The 13707-nt window shown below is 43.2% G+C and overlaps 2 protein-coding genes across 2 annotated transcripts in view; one reads left to right on the top strand and one right to left on the bottom strand.

Annotated features, from left to right (window-relative positions):
• The window catches only part of LOC106820871 (sialin-like), a 17589-nt gene extending 12297 nt beyond the window's left edge, over positions 1 to 5292 (top strand). Inside the window, exons 2-7 of the mRNA XM_014825464.1 lie at positions 2720 to 2856; positions 3025 to 3174; positions 3288 to 3417; positions 4219 to 4335; positions 4618 to 4687; positions 5106 to 5292. Of these exons, the coding sequence (XP_014680950.1) occupies positions 2839 to 2856; positions 3025 to 3174; positions 3288 to 3417; positions 4219 to 4335; positions 4618 to 4687; positions 5106 to 5292 (672 nt within the window). The 5' untranslated portion in view covers positions 2720 to 2838. The remainder of the gene's footprint in view (positions 1 to 2719; positions 2857 to 3024; positions 3175 to 3287; positions 3418 to 4218; positions 4336 to 4617; positions 4688 to 5105) is intronic.
• The window catches only part of LOC106820894, a 28227-nt gene that overhangs the window by 5137 nt on the left and 9383 nt on the right, over positions 1 to 13707 (bottom strand). The gene's annotated exons all lie outside the window — the stretch shown is intronic.

Genomic DNA, 13707 nt, shown 5'->3' on the forward strand with positions numbered 1-13707 from the left:
AACTCGAGTTACCCTAATGTTTTTCGTGGACACCCATATGTACTTCGAGTTATCACGTGTCCATTTGTACTTCATATAAAAAATAGGTTTTTAGCCCTTGTAGTTATGGTAAAATTTCATTGACGAAATAACTAATGCTAAGATACCAAAAAACAGCCCCCAAATATATTCGCCGTCTCCAGTCGGGGGCAAATGTAACACGTGTTACAATTGGCTTTGCATGTATAAAAAAGTATGTGTTTTTAAAAAATGTGGTTTTGTTTATAAAGGCAAAAAAAGTAGCCTATCTATAAGCTCAGACATGCGAAACTACATACTTGATGAATTAATGGGTCTGTAAATATGCTCTTTTGTTCACCAAGGCAATAAGTAGCCCCAGTTATATATTGTTTATTCATATTAAATGGAGTCAATACGCATTTGTCATAGTTTTTTTTATTAAAAAAATTATTATTATTGTGGTTTCTATAAATTGCTAGTTTAAATTGTTGAAAAATCTGTCCAACGTGCACCTTAATAAAAAATATAAAAAATCGTTTCTGAGATATGATTTTTGGTAAAATTGTATGATTTACAATTGCCCCATTGTGTGATTAAATTGCCCGTGTTTGTGTTTTGCATTGTAAACACTTGACTTCCAGTTTGAAATGATAATGCTCAAATATACTTGTTTTTACTTAAACCCAAAAACTATGTCATAATTTCGAAGCAAAGATAATGCCCATCTTTAGATTTCATATACCTGAGTAAGTATTTAAACTATGATTAAAGTTGTTATGTCAGATTTGAAAAAAGTGGGTTACAATTGTCCCGGTCTTCCCGCTACCCACTGCCGTACGCACGTGCCGTTTTCCATGACAGATAGGATTCGTTGTATAAATATCGATATAGTGTAAGAGCCGTAGTTAATTTACATAGGGAGTGAACATAAATAAAAATCCGGTTTTATTCCACTGCCTAATTATAAAATAATTATAAAATACTAATTATTTATTATGAATATGTATACTATTTTTATTCACTCCTAATTATAATAATAATTTTTTTAAAAAAATACATAATATTATTATGATATGTATATTTTTATTCACTCCTAATTATAAATAATATAAGTACATAATTATTTATTATGATATGAGTAACCTATGAATCCAATAAACGAACATTGTGAAAATAACTAGCCTGTAAATTAAGACGCATGGTGTTTAGGCCTGACAATGCGGTCCGTTTCTGTTGCGCTAGGGTGCCGTGTTCCCAGCCATGCACACAATTTGGTCGCATTGGGCAACGCAACGCTAGTAGAAGGAGTAAACTTGTGGGCTTCACTTATGCCGGTGAGTCTCTGATGGTGCCTTATCACAATACCTATACAATTTGCGCGACTTGTTTAGGACTGCCACGATGGTAGTATTTCTGATAAAAGTGTATAATATTGGTGGTGGTGGTGATGTTGTTGTTGATGTGGCGGTGGTGGCGGTGGTGGTGATGAATGTCGTGGTGGTGTAGTGGCGGTGTGTTGAGCGCGGTTGAGTTGATGCGGTGGTGCGTGGCGGTGAGATGATGTCGGTGTAGTAGCCGGTGTGCGGTGCGTGTATGATGTCGTGTAGTAGCGGGCGGGTGGTGGCGGTGGCTGGCGGTGATGATCGTCGTGTGGTGTAGTGGCGGTGGTGTGTATGGCGGTGGTGCGGCGGTGGCGGTGATGATGTCGCGTAGTGGCGTGGTGGCAGTGGTGGTGATGATGTCGATGTAGTGGCGGTGGTGGCAGTGGGTGGTGATGATGTCGTGTAGTGCGGTGGTGCAGTCGGTGGTGATGAATGTCGATGTCCGTGGTCGGTGGTGGCAGTGGTGTTGATGATGTCGGCGTAGTTGGTGTGTGTTGATGCGGCGGCTGTGAACGCTCATGTTTAATAAGGTTGCTAGGCGCTCTGCTACCAGTTGCCAGATTGTAATTTCATGCAACCTGCGCTTGCTGCATACTGTGTGCACGGCTTTTGACGGAGGCTGCCGTCAGTGCTTCTACGTACTTGGTAGATGTCCATAGCAACTATTAGTAGCCATTGTATTACAAATTCCGTTTTTACAAGAGTTTCCTGTAAGTTTTGTTTTGATGCATTGGAACTGTAAAAATAGCTGGCTATCCTCGTAAAATTCGCAATGGCGCTCGCCCTGGACGATTATATGTGTCGCGGCGCTCTTCTCTCTCTCTCTCTCTCACCCCTCTCTCTGTCTCATCCGTCTCGTCTCTCTCTTTTCTCTCTCTCTCTCCTCTCTCTCTCTCTCTCTCTCTCTCTCCGTCTCGTCCGTCCCCCTGCTCTCTCTGGCTCTCTCTCTCTCGTTCTCTCTATTCTCTCTCTCTCTCTCTCTCTCTCTCTCTCTCTCTCTCTCTCTCTCTCTCTCTCTCTCTTCCTCTCTCTCTCTCTCTCTCTCTTTCTCTTTCTCGCGTTCTTTCTCTCTGTTGCTCTCTCTCTCTCTTTCTTCTTCTTCTTCTTCTTCTTCTTCTTCTTCTCTCTCTCTCTCTCTCTCACTCACTCTCTCTCTCGCTCTCTCTCACTCTTTTTTCCCTTTTTTCACCTTCCCCTTTTTGTGTCTCGCTCTCTATGAATTAATTAATCAATTAATTATTTTATAACAACCATATGGTTACAGTTATGAACACTGCAACAACTTGACTGCTTAATTATTACTGATAACTGATCGTAGTGTGATGATTGTTGTGCAGGGCTTTTTGGTGTGGTCTGGTGTGTAGTTTGGCTGCTCGTCGCAGCGGACACGCCTCACTCTAGTCGCTGGATCACCCACGATGAACGCCACTACATAGAACACAGCTTGGCCGGCCAGATGTCGTACGAAATCAAGGTAATAAAGAGCGATTGAGGAATATGCGATGAAATAACCGAGTTCGAGAATGACGATATAACTCCGATTTCGATCATATAATAAGTACGCGATTGCGACTGCGAGTTTAAAACGTACCACGCGCAGTAGTAAGCAGAATTGTCAATATAAGATCTGTGTTAATTAAAGGATCGAAGCACTCCTTGGCTAACGATATGGACGTCAAAGAGAGTGTGGGCCATCGTTGTTGCTCACACCTGTGCGAACTGGGGCACCTACACATTGCTCACCAACATCCCCACCTTCATGAAGGAAGTGCTCAAGTTTAACATCAAAGCCGTGAGTGTACTCGTAACTGTGTCCAAAATAGAACTCATACAATGTGTCGAGAATGGGCATGAAAATCGTTCCGTTGAATGTGGGATTGTTTAGTTGGGTTTTCTTGTTCGCAGAATGGCGCTTTCTCGGCCATCCCTTATATTGGTTTCTGGGTGGGAATCAACGCTGCTGGCTTTGGTGCGGACGCGTTGAGAGCGCGAGGCTGGAGCACAACAATTGTGCGAAAGCTATTCCATTCATCGTGTGAGTATGCAAAACGCACAGCTTATTGGTCATCTGTAATCGGGACTTGATTATCGTCACAAAATGTTCAGAATTGTGGACCGATTAGTTGCCTTGACGTTAGAGAAATAGGTGCAACTGTTATAGACCTTTGCACACCTAATACCAACAAATTAGCAATCTTATATAAGTATTATTAGTAAACAAAGTATACAAAGTATTACTATAATAACAATAACAACAACAGAAGATTATTACAAAACATTCGTTTAACCATTCGTGAATAATAAAGAGCCAGCATACTGTATACGCCATATTTTTCGCGTACAGATATTTTCGCTAATTCAGAATTCGCGAGTGGTTAATTTCGCGGTCGGTGAATTATGAATTATTCGGTATTATTCAGTATGAATTATTCGCGGGGACGCGTTCGCGAAATTCGCGAAAATTAAACCAAATATACCGAAATATACAGCTTATACAGTAACTTAGAGTAAAAATGTCTATATTAGGTACTAGCAGGACACCCGGCGTTGCCCGGGAAATAAAGCGCTCAGTTGGTGACCACTTGGTTGAAAGAGAAATACCCAAAAATATATCTATCTATCTATCTATCTATCTATCTATCTATCTAGCTAGCTAGCTAGCTAGTATATAGAGTGGCCGATATTGATTTGAATCGAGAACAGACGAACAGAGAAACTTTCACAAATATGTATTAGATATGTACCCCTACACGTTTAACCCTACACGTTGCTAAGTTACGGCTACTGTCATCTAATCAAAATGTGTACCACAATATTTTATTTTACTTTTCGTCAGCTATGGTCTTGGCAAGTATATTCCCTGATAGTGACCGTCTACCTGATTGTACGCGGCCGTATTTGGCTGTGGCGATTCTCACCGTGGCTGTCACATTTTCTGCTCTTCAGTATGGAGGTAAGTACACCTAAAACACAGTTCTACTATTTCCGAAGAGCTGTGTTATTAGGAAATGAAAGAAGAATGAAAGATTAGAGGACTACGAATAACAAAAAACGAGGAAAAACAATAAGAAAAAAAAACGAAGTAATGGTGGTATAGATGAAGTGGCAGTGGGGATGATTAGTAGCGTGAAGGATTATGTAGAAAAGCGTACTATGTAAGAACAACGAAATGGTAATGTATGCTGTTCTATTCTTATTCTTTTACATTTGTAGCATTGTTGCTTTATCTTCACAGGCTTCATTGTCAATCATGTTGACATTGCCCCCAAGTACGCCGGAGTGTTGTTTGCATCTCGAACACGTTCGTACACTTTCTGAATCTTTGCTCCATACGTGGTCGGTCAAATCACCACAGATGTAAGTTCCCTGAACATTGGTAACACGCGTGTTAGATCTACAACCTAAAGTAGGGCTTATTGTTACGCGTAAAACTATATGGCGCATTTTAATCACGTTTGTATAACTAAAAATCTACTTTTTATTGCCACTGTTTTTTGATTCTTATCTTAATCAGTTTGCAATGTTTTATTGTACATATATTGTCTATTGTTATGTCTTATGTCTTTGTAATATTTACACAATATGTTTTAGTATTAACCCGGTAGTTAAATAGAACTTGGTCTGAAATATACAGACTGCAGTTGCTCATTAGAGAACATGCAATGACTCGCATACGATAAGCCTCCGTCAGTTTCTCTCCGCGTTTGTTGCAAAATCCACTAGCCTATGTCATCCTCCACAGGGAACACAGCAACAGTGGCAGACGGTGTTCTACATCACTGCCGCCATCATGGTAGGCGGCGCCATCTTCTACTTCATATTTGGCACAGGAGAGCTGCAAAGTTGGGCCACAGAGCTCGATGAAGCCGAGTCAATAGCTGACCTCGTCGACGAAGATAAGGCGAGATAGAACTCTTCACATTTTGGTTTTTAGTTGAGCACATACATGTGCGTGCTTGCCCACGTGTGTACTCGTTCGCATATAAGCAAGAGCACGTAAACTCTAGCTTTACGTAACAGTATGGGCGCTATAATAGTATATATTGAGAATTATATCTAGAGGACAGCTTGAAACGTATGGTTGATGATCTCTTAAACAGCTACTTTACCTACTTGTAGTGGAACACAAAGAGATGACAAGGACAGCGAGCCTGCTGCTGAAAACACCGTTTCAACTAAGATGTAGCCAATGACGTTTTCACAGTATATATGCTCTCGTCAAACTCGCGTGTTATCAACGTTAAAACATATCTAGATTGGAACATAACATCATAATTTTTTTCCATACTCGTAGACGGGCAGAGACGAGAATATTGTCATCGCCCTACATCGTGCGAATAAATGCCAACACAGGCATCTGACACGTTTACATGAGTTTGTAGAATGATATCATATGCATGCATCTGTTCGGTGTATCCGTCGTAATGCGTTGTAAACATGTAAAACTAAAGTGTAGAGCTAAGTTTTGTTTCCGTGTTTGTTACTACCCTAAGAAAAGAAAGATAGAAACTATATGGTTCACAACCAGGCTATGAGGTTATAATAAAAAACGCCATTCTCGGTGCAAGTGTGGTGGTAAAGATAAATAGACTCAAAGCAAAACTGGCTAATGCCGTTTTGGCGCGCACGTGGTCTGAGCAACACGGGATGGCGTGATGTAGCCTCCATAGCATTCCTTGCCCCTCCAAGATTCGTATATAGACTCTAAAAATATGGCTGCATTAGTATGGGGGCGGGGTGAGCGTTTTTGTTTGATTGTTGCATTCTTGACAATTGGCAATCGGCGATTCCTGCGGTTATGTTATATATGCAAACTAAATGCCTTTAGTTTATAAATATGTTATTATGTGTTGGTTCAGCGACCAGCAAATGTGCTGGTGTTAATATTCTTGTATTACGGAAGTAAGGTGATACCTATAAAAGACGGACTGGTCAGTAATATTCGAGGGCAGTGGCAGTCTGACTGAATAAATAATGTAGAAAATGTTTCATAAAAGTCAGAAAATAAAGCTGTTTACTCGTGTTCTATGGTTTTTATGTTTGGTGACAAAGAATCGAATATTCATAGACAATGGTGAAAGCAGCCGTTTGTTCAGTCGTTTGCGATATCGATGTGCTGCGCTTTTAATCATTTTATGTAAAAAGGCGCAATATAAATAAAAATAATAATAATAATAATAAATGTATAACAGTCATAGACAGAATTCGGGAAGATTTGCCAATGTAGCAGGCGGCCAGATATGCGTGCTGGGCATACGCTCTCCCAGCTGGATCGCGGGCTATCATGATCGCGACTTTCCTTATTGTTATCTTCCCCAGAACGAAGTTCGTGGGGATACTATGTGTTTGCATCGTTCGCGCCGACCGCCGCCGCCGCCGCCGCAGAGATTTCTTGTGAACGCTCTACCGGCTGCAGTTCTTCTCGGATCATCTTCAAATTTCGCATGAAGGTGCGTTACCGTAAAGCGAATACGGCTATCGTTTTTGGTGTGGGCGGAGTCATCGTTGTCATGGTAACAACATTTTTTGTCCGAAATATCTAGAACCTGTAACTTCTGCACTTTTTAACCCGCATTGTCATGAAATTTATATTTAAATTATATTTAAATTTAAATTTAAAAATTTAAAAATAAAAAATTTTAATTTAATATTTGTATTAAAAAATTTGTATTTAAATTTATATTTAAATTTATGATTGTCATCAAATATATATATCTATATACATATATGTATATAAATATATAGGACATGTTATATCGGCCCTGAGTGTGCCAAATTCCATGACAATCGTGATAAAACAGCACAAGTTACAGTTCTACCAATTTTCCACAAAAATGTTGTTACCATGGCAACGATAACTCCGCCCACACCAAAAACTATTGCGCGTCTTCGCTTTACCATAACACGCACCTTCATACCAAATTTGAAGATGATCCGAGATCGGGTAAAAACTGCCCACCAGGTCAGGTCACTGCGACTTTTATTTCACCTTTACCTTGAGCCTTGATCCATATTCATATATAATCTCGGCCCCTAATTGACCTAGTGTGACAAACTTGGTCTTCACTTACACATCTTGGGGAGAAGGTGGCAAGCCGTACCAAAACCAGGTCACTGCGACCTTTATTTTGACCTTTACCTTGACCTTGATCATATTTCCTTTTCGCTCTCTAACTCAGCCCCTAATTGACCTCAGCGCGCACCAAACCTTGCGGTATGCTTAGCACATCATTGGGAGAAGGTTCTGTCCCGCTACGCAAAACCACCACTGCCCTTGAACCTTACGATTTAAGACATTTCACCGTCGACTATCATTGTCCTCTTCGCCTTGCTAGGGTAACCAGATTCCAGTGTTATACTTGCACATCTTGAGGGCACACCGCTGTCTAGGCAAACTTGTGGTCTTTGCGACCTTAGTGTATAAACTTTACCTGCCCTTCTATTCGTCCTTACATATCCATATTTATACTACGATCACGGGAATACAGTGTAGTTGGCCGACGAACTGCGCTCGTTTCTAGTTTTTCTTAAATCTCTATCTTGAACTTTATTTTTATCATATATTGTTGTAATGGGGTTCGCAGGTCAGCTTATTGCCGGCAAATATATCTGCCGAATTTATATATAAATTGTCGATCTCACAATAATGGGCCACACGCTCGTTCGTTGTACCTTTCGACGAAAAAGCGCATGTATTTATACCTCGTCATTCTTCACTGTCGAATGTCCGGCGATATGCAGGCTCGAGGATGTGTAAATATATAGGCTCGCAGGTCCTAAAGGTGCTCATCACGCTGCATGCACGAAGCGCGCTGTCGGTGAAGGTGTGGAGCGAAGGTAATGCTTGCAATATATACACTGTTGTTCGACGGGAGGGAGCGTGATTCTTTTTGCAATTGTACCAAACGTTGGGTGAAGCATCGTCGTCTTCTCTCGAAAACAAATCACGGAAACATCCTCCGTGGTGTTTGTGTATATCATGCAGCAGTTGGAGTTAGATTGTTCCATGCACGCGTTCCTGCCATTTCTGCTGCTACTCCTGCCACAAATACGGGAGGTCACTATCGTGTGAGCTCGAACGTGTGGTCGCGAACGACGGCAACTATCCGGTAAAGCGAAGCCAGAAACAATCGAAGGCAAACATTTTAACGAGTGGTTAGTTGAATTATCGAGACTGTGAGCTTCACGTATACATCGAAAACGTACATGCGCGCAGTGGCGGCATTAAATCCAGCATGATAGAGAAGAATAGACAGACATAACGCAGAAACCGTTGTGCTTTGGCTGTAGTTAGCCCTTTTGCGCATACGGGTCCTCGTGGCAGGCGAACTGTGTGCAACTCCTACTAGATACTTTTTACTGTTATCGCCAGAGCACATAGTACGTAGGGAAGCGCACCGCTCGGCGCGCGGCTGTCTCTCTATTTCAGTGAAGGTGCAAGCGAAAGACTCAACGCGTACAAGAGGTGCATAGGCGGCCAGTATATATATTATAATATAGAGAGTGGTGTGTGTGTGTCTTAAGAGAGAAGAGGGCAGAGCATGAGTGAAGAAATTAGAGTGGTAGAAGAGAGCAGAGAGAGAGAGAGAGAGAGAGAGAAAGTTAAAGAGAGAAAGAGATAGAGAGAGCGGGAGAGAGAGAGAGACAGTCAGAAAGACAGAGAGGCAGACAGAGGCAAGACGCGCGAGTGACGGAAGACGTAGCGCACAGCCGGGACAGATTGCTGATTATATACGTACGGCGCTCGGACGTGAGGACAAGAACGGGTCTGGATATAAACGGTGGACATGGAATCGTCATCTGCTCGCTCCTCACGAGGCAAGACGTCTGCGATCATACACAGTCCGCGCTCCGTCATAGACGCCGAGGGAAATGTCAGCTACTGTAAGTATATGCACTTACTTAGCTCTAGAACTATAACCCTTCTCTCTGTCACAGCCTGTCAGCCTGTGGCAGAGCGAAGGGCTATAGTTCTAGAGCTAACACTCACTGTGGTGGTGAACGGGAAGGTCAATACACTGCTCTGATTAATCACGATTACGGCGAAGGTCACAGTTAGAGTGAGGTTCGGGTTAGCTCTAGAACTATATAGCCCTTCGCTCTGCCATAGGCGACAGGTCTGTGGCAGAGCGATATTAAGCGCTATAGTTCTAGAGCTAGGTTCGGGTAAGCCCGACGAGGCTGTGCGACTGATTGTCTATACAAGGGTCTTCTAACCCTAGCAAGACCGTTTCTTGGAGCTAAGTTCGGGTATGGTCAGAACTATAGTTACCTAACCTCAACGCGTAATTCTAACCCAAGCCAAACAATAACCACTTAACCATGATCACAGATCTAGCTTGAACCCTTCTCTAGCTCCACCTTGACCATAACTATATATGACCTTGGCGCGTAATGAAAACCTTATGAGGGATGGGGATGTATAAAAGTATATGAGAGAAAGGAGAGAGCTTTATTGCAGTTACCGGGCGATGTGATAAAGATAGGCGACAAAAAGAACGCTTGCGTCACTTATTTTTCATATATGATTAGGAAGGCAGTTATTCTATTCTATTCTAGTATATTGTAATATATTATATTATATTATATTGTAAGATATTATATTATATTTTATTGTAATATATTATATTTTATTTTATTATATTATATTATATTATATTCCATATTCTATTCTAGTCTAGTCTATATACTAATCTATGATGTACTATACTCTTCCGTTGTATGCAGTTCTATTGTCAATTATACCGTGGATAATAGTGTGTAGGCCTACTCTCTGTGGCAAGATTTCCTTTGGTTTAAAAATATGCCCCGCGAATGGCCATGACGTCAATGGCGATCAACAGGAAGTTCGTGGAATAGAATTTTGACCCTGCTCACGAGGCCACGAACAGGCACTCGATGGCTGTGTGTGTGTGTGTGTGTGTGTGTGTCGTGTCGCGTGTGGCGGGTGACGTGCGCGTGCACGTGCGTGCGCGTGCGCGTGTGTGTCTGTGTATGTGTGTGTACGTGCGTCTGCGCGCTCACATGCACTCTCCATGCACCCTCCGACCCGCGTAGAAGAGTAACGACACTATTATATATGTTTTTTGCCGCCAAAAGTATTCAACTGTTAAAACACACACAGTTACTTTGTTTCTAGCGTGTGCGGTTACGGGGCAACAAAAAAGAAATAGAAAACGCAAGCGTTGTTATAAGCAGAGAACGTTACATAACTCACTCAAATTAGAATAAATTGGCTATATATAAATTTTTATTAATAATGATATAGTAATAAAAAATCTAATTAGCAACAATATCTGTAAATAAATTTTAGAATATTTTTAATTAAATATTATTAACATATGGTATAAATAATAGTTTGATATCAGTATATCATTATAATAATAATAATAAATTGCTCATACATAAATATTTGAATAAGGAGTGAGGGGCAAATCGATAAATTGAGATGAAGAGGAGAAAATAATTAAGGTACGATGTTGTCTCTCTTCTCTCACCTTCTCCTTAATGCCTGATTTTTTCCCAACTAATTCCATCTCTCTCTTTCTAATATCTGTTATCTCTATATTCGCCCGCAGATCCTCTCTGGGGTTCTCAGCGCATGATCCTCGCAGTCATCGTTTTCTTCGGATTTGTCACCGCTGTATGCTCTGCGCATCAACCTCAGCGGTTGCTCTCGTCTGCATGGTGTAACTACACGGCCATCGACATGGCCTCACAAAATGGAATACGTCGGACTTCCATACGTCAGGCAGCTGACGTTGACAAGTGCGCAAGTGGAGGAACAGAAGACAAAGAGACTCGAGGTCATGCGCGTTCCACATGAACATTCCGTTTGTCCCGCTAATATATGTATGTAGGTGTGTGGAGAGAAAGCGCTATGTAACCATAGGCGCACGCAGTGGTATGACGAAATCACATGACGATTTCCAGAATTTATATAGAGATAAGATTTGTCGATTGCGCTAATATATATTGGTAACATGCGTTTTCATCTCACCTAGGATGGGCCCGTTCCTGTGGGAACAAGCACACATAGGCTTTGGATTCTGGGTTCGTTCTTCTGGGGCTATACCTGGTGACGCCAGATTCCGGCGGCTGGATTCTTGAGCGCTAACGGAGGAAAGCGAAGTGTTCGGTTACGCCATGCTACTGAACGGCCATTGCGACGTTGCTCACAACCTCTCGTGGCCCGTAAGGCAATTGGAATGTGCTGGTATTCCTGCGCATCGTGCAAGGTCTGGGTGTAGGCTGCGGCCAATGTAGTCTGCCGTACGCATGCCGTTTCATGCGGACAGAATAGGACGTGTATAATTATCGATAATTAAGAGTTTAGTTTAATTACATAGGGAGTTGAAAATAAATAAAACCGTTTTATATCACATCCATAACTTATAATAATATAAAATACATAATTATTTATTATGATATGTAACTATTTTTATTCACTCCTAATTATAATAATATAAAATACATAATTATTTATTATGATATGTAACTATGAATCATAAAGGAAATTGTGAATAATAATAGCACTGTAAAGACGCATGTGTTAGGCCTACATATGGCGTCGTTCTGTTGCTAGGGTGCCGTGTTCGCCAGCCATGCACAACAATTTGGGTCGCGATTGGGCACCACCGGCTAGAGAGGAGTAAACTTGCTGGGCTTCACTTATTGCCGGTGAGCTCTCTGATGGTGCCTTATCACAATACCTTATACAATTTTGGGCGACTTGTTTTCAGGACTGGCGCCAACGATGGTAGTATTTCCTGATATAAAAGTGTAATAATATTGGTGTGCTGTGGTGATGTTGTTGTTGATTGGTGCGTGGGCGGTGTGTGATGATGTCGGTGGTGGTGGTAGTGGTAGTGGCGTGGTGTTGATGGCGGCGGTGATGTTGATGGCGCGGTGGCGGTGGTGGCGGTGGTGGCGGTGTGGCGGTGGCGGTGATGATGTCGGTGTAGTAGCGTGGTGGCGGTGGGCGGTGAGATGTCGGTGTACGTAAGCGCGTGTGCAGTGGCGGTGATGATGTCGGTGTAGTAGCGTGGTGGCGTGGCGGTGATGATGTCGTGTAGTAAGGCGGTGGTGGTCGGTGGCGTGATGATGTCGGTGTGAGTAGCGGTGGCGGTGTGTGGCGGTGGTGGTGATGATGTCGGTGGTGGTGGTAGTGGCGGTGGTGTTGATGGCGGCGGTGATGTTGATGGCGGGCGGTGGGCGGTGGTGGCGGTGTGGCGGTGGTGGCGGTTGCGGTGATGATGTCGTGTAAGTAGCGTGGTGGCAAGTGGCGGCTGATGAATGTCGGTGTAGTAGGGGGTGGTGGCGGTGGTGGCAGTGGGTGATGATGTCGGTGTAGTAGCGGTGGGGCCGGTGGCGGCTGATGATGTCTGGTGTAGGTAGCGGTGGCGGTGGTGGCGGTGGTGCGGGATGATGTCGGTGGTGTGGTATGTGGCGGTGGTGTTGATAGGCGGTGGTGGCGGCGGTGGCGGTGATGATGTCGGCGTAGTGGGCGTGGTGGCAGTGGTGGTGATGATGTCGATGTAGTGGCGGTGAGTGGCAGTGGTGGTGATGATTGTGGTGTAGTGGCGGTGTGGCAGTGTGGTGATGAGTCGATGTAGTGCGGTGGTGGCAGTGGTGTGATGATGTCGGTGTAGTGCGGTGGTGGAGGGTGTTTGATGAATGTCGGTAGTGGTGTGGGGTTGCAAATGCGCGGTGGTGACGCTCAGTGTTAATAAAGGTTGCTGGCGGCTTGCGTTACAGGTTTGCAGATTGGTAATGGTCATCACCCTGCCGCTTGCTGCATTACTGTGTGAGCTACGGTTCTTTGACGGAGGCTGGCTTCGATCTTCTAGCGTACTTGGTAGATGTTCCTAGCACTATAGTAGATCATATTTTATAAAAATTCCGTGTTTTACAGAGTTCCTGTAGTTGTTTTGAATGCATGGAACTGTAAAATAGGCTGGCTACCTCGTAAAAGCGCATGGCGCATCGCTGCCTGGACGATTATATGTGTGCGCGCGCTCTCTGGCGCGTCTCTCTCTCTCATCTCTCTCTCTCGTCTCATCTCTCTCTCTCTCTCTTCTCTCTCTCTCTGCTCTCTCTCCTCTTTTTTCTCTCTCTCTCCTCTCGTCTCCGTCATCTCTCTCTTCTCTCTCTCTTCCCTCTCTCTCTCTCTCTCTCTCTCCTCATCGTCTCTTTCTCTCTCTCTCCGTCATCTCTCTCTCTCTTCTCTCTCTCCCCTCTTCTCGCTCGCTCTCGTTCTCTCTCATCTCCTCTCTTCTCCTCTTCGGCTCTCTCTCTCTCTCCTCTCCTCCCTTTTCTTTCCTTG

The sequence above is a fragment of the Priapulus caudatus genome, unplaced genomic scaffold, assembly GCF_000485595.1.
Source record: "Priapulus caudatus unplaced genomic scaffold, Priapulus_caudatus-5.0.1 Scaffold51, whole genome shotgun sequence".
Lineage (NCBI taxonomy): Eukaryota > Metazoa > Priapulida > Priapulimorpha > Priapulimorphida > Priapulidae > Priapulus > Priapulus caudatus.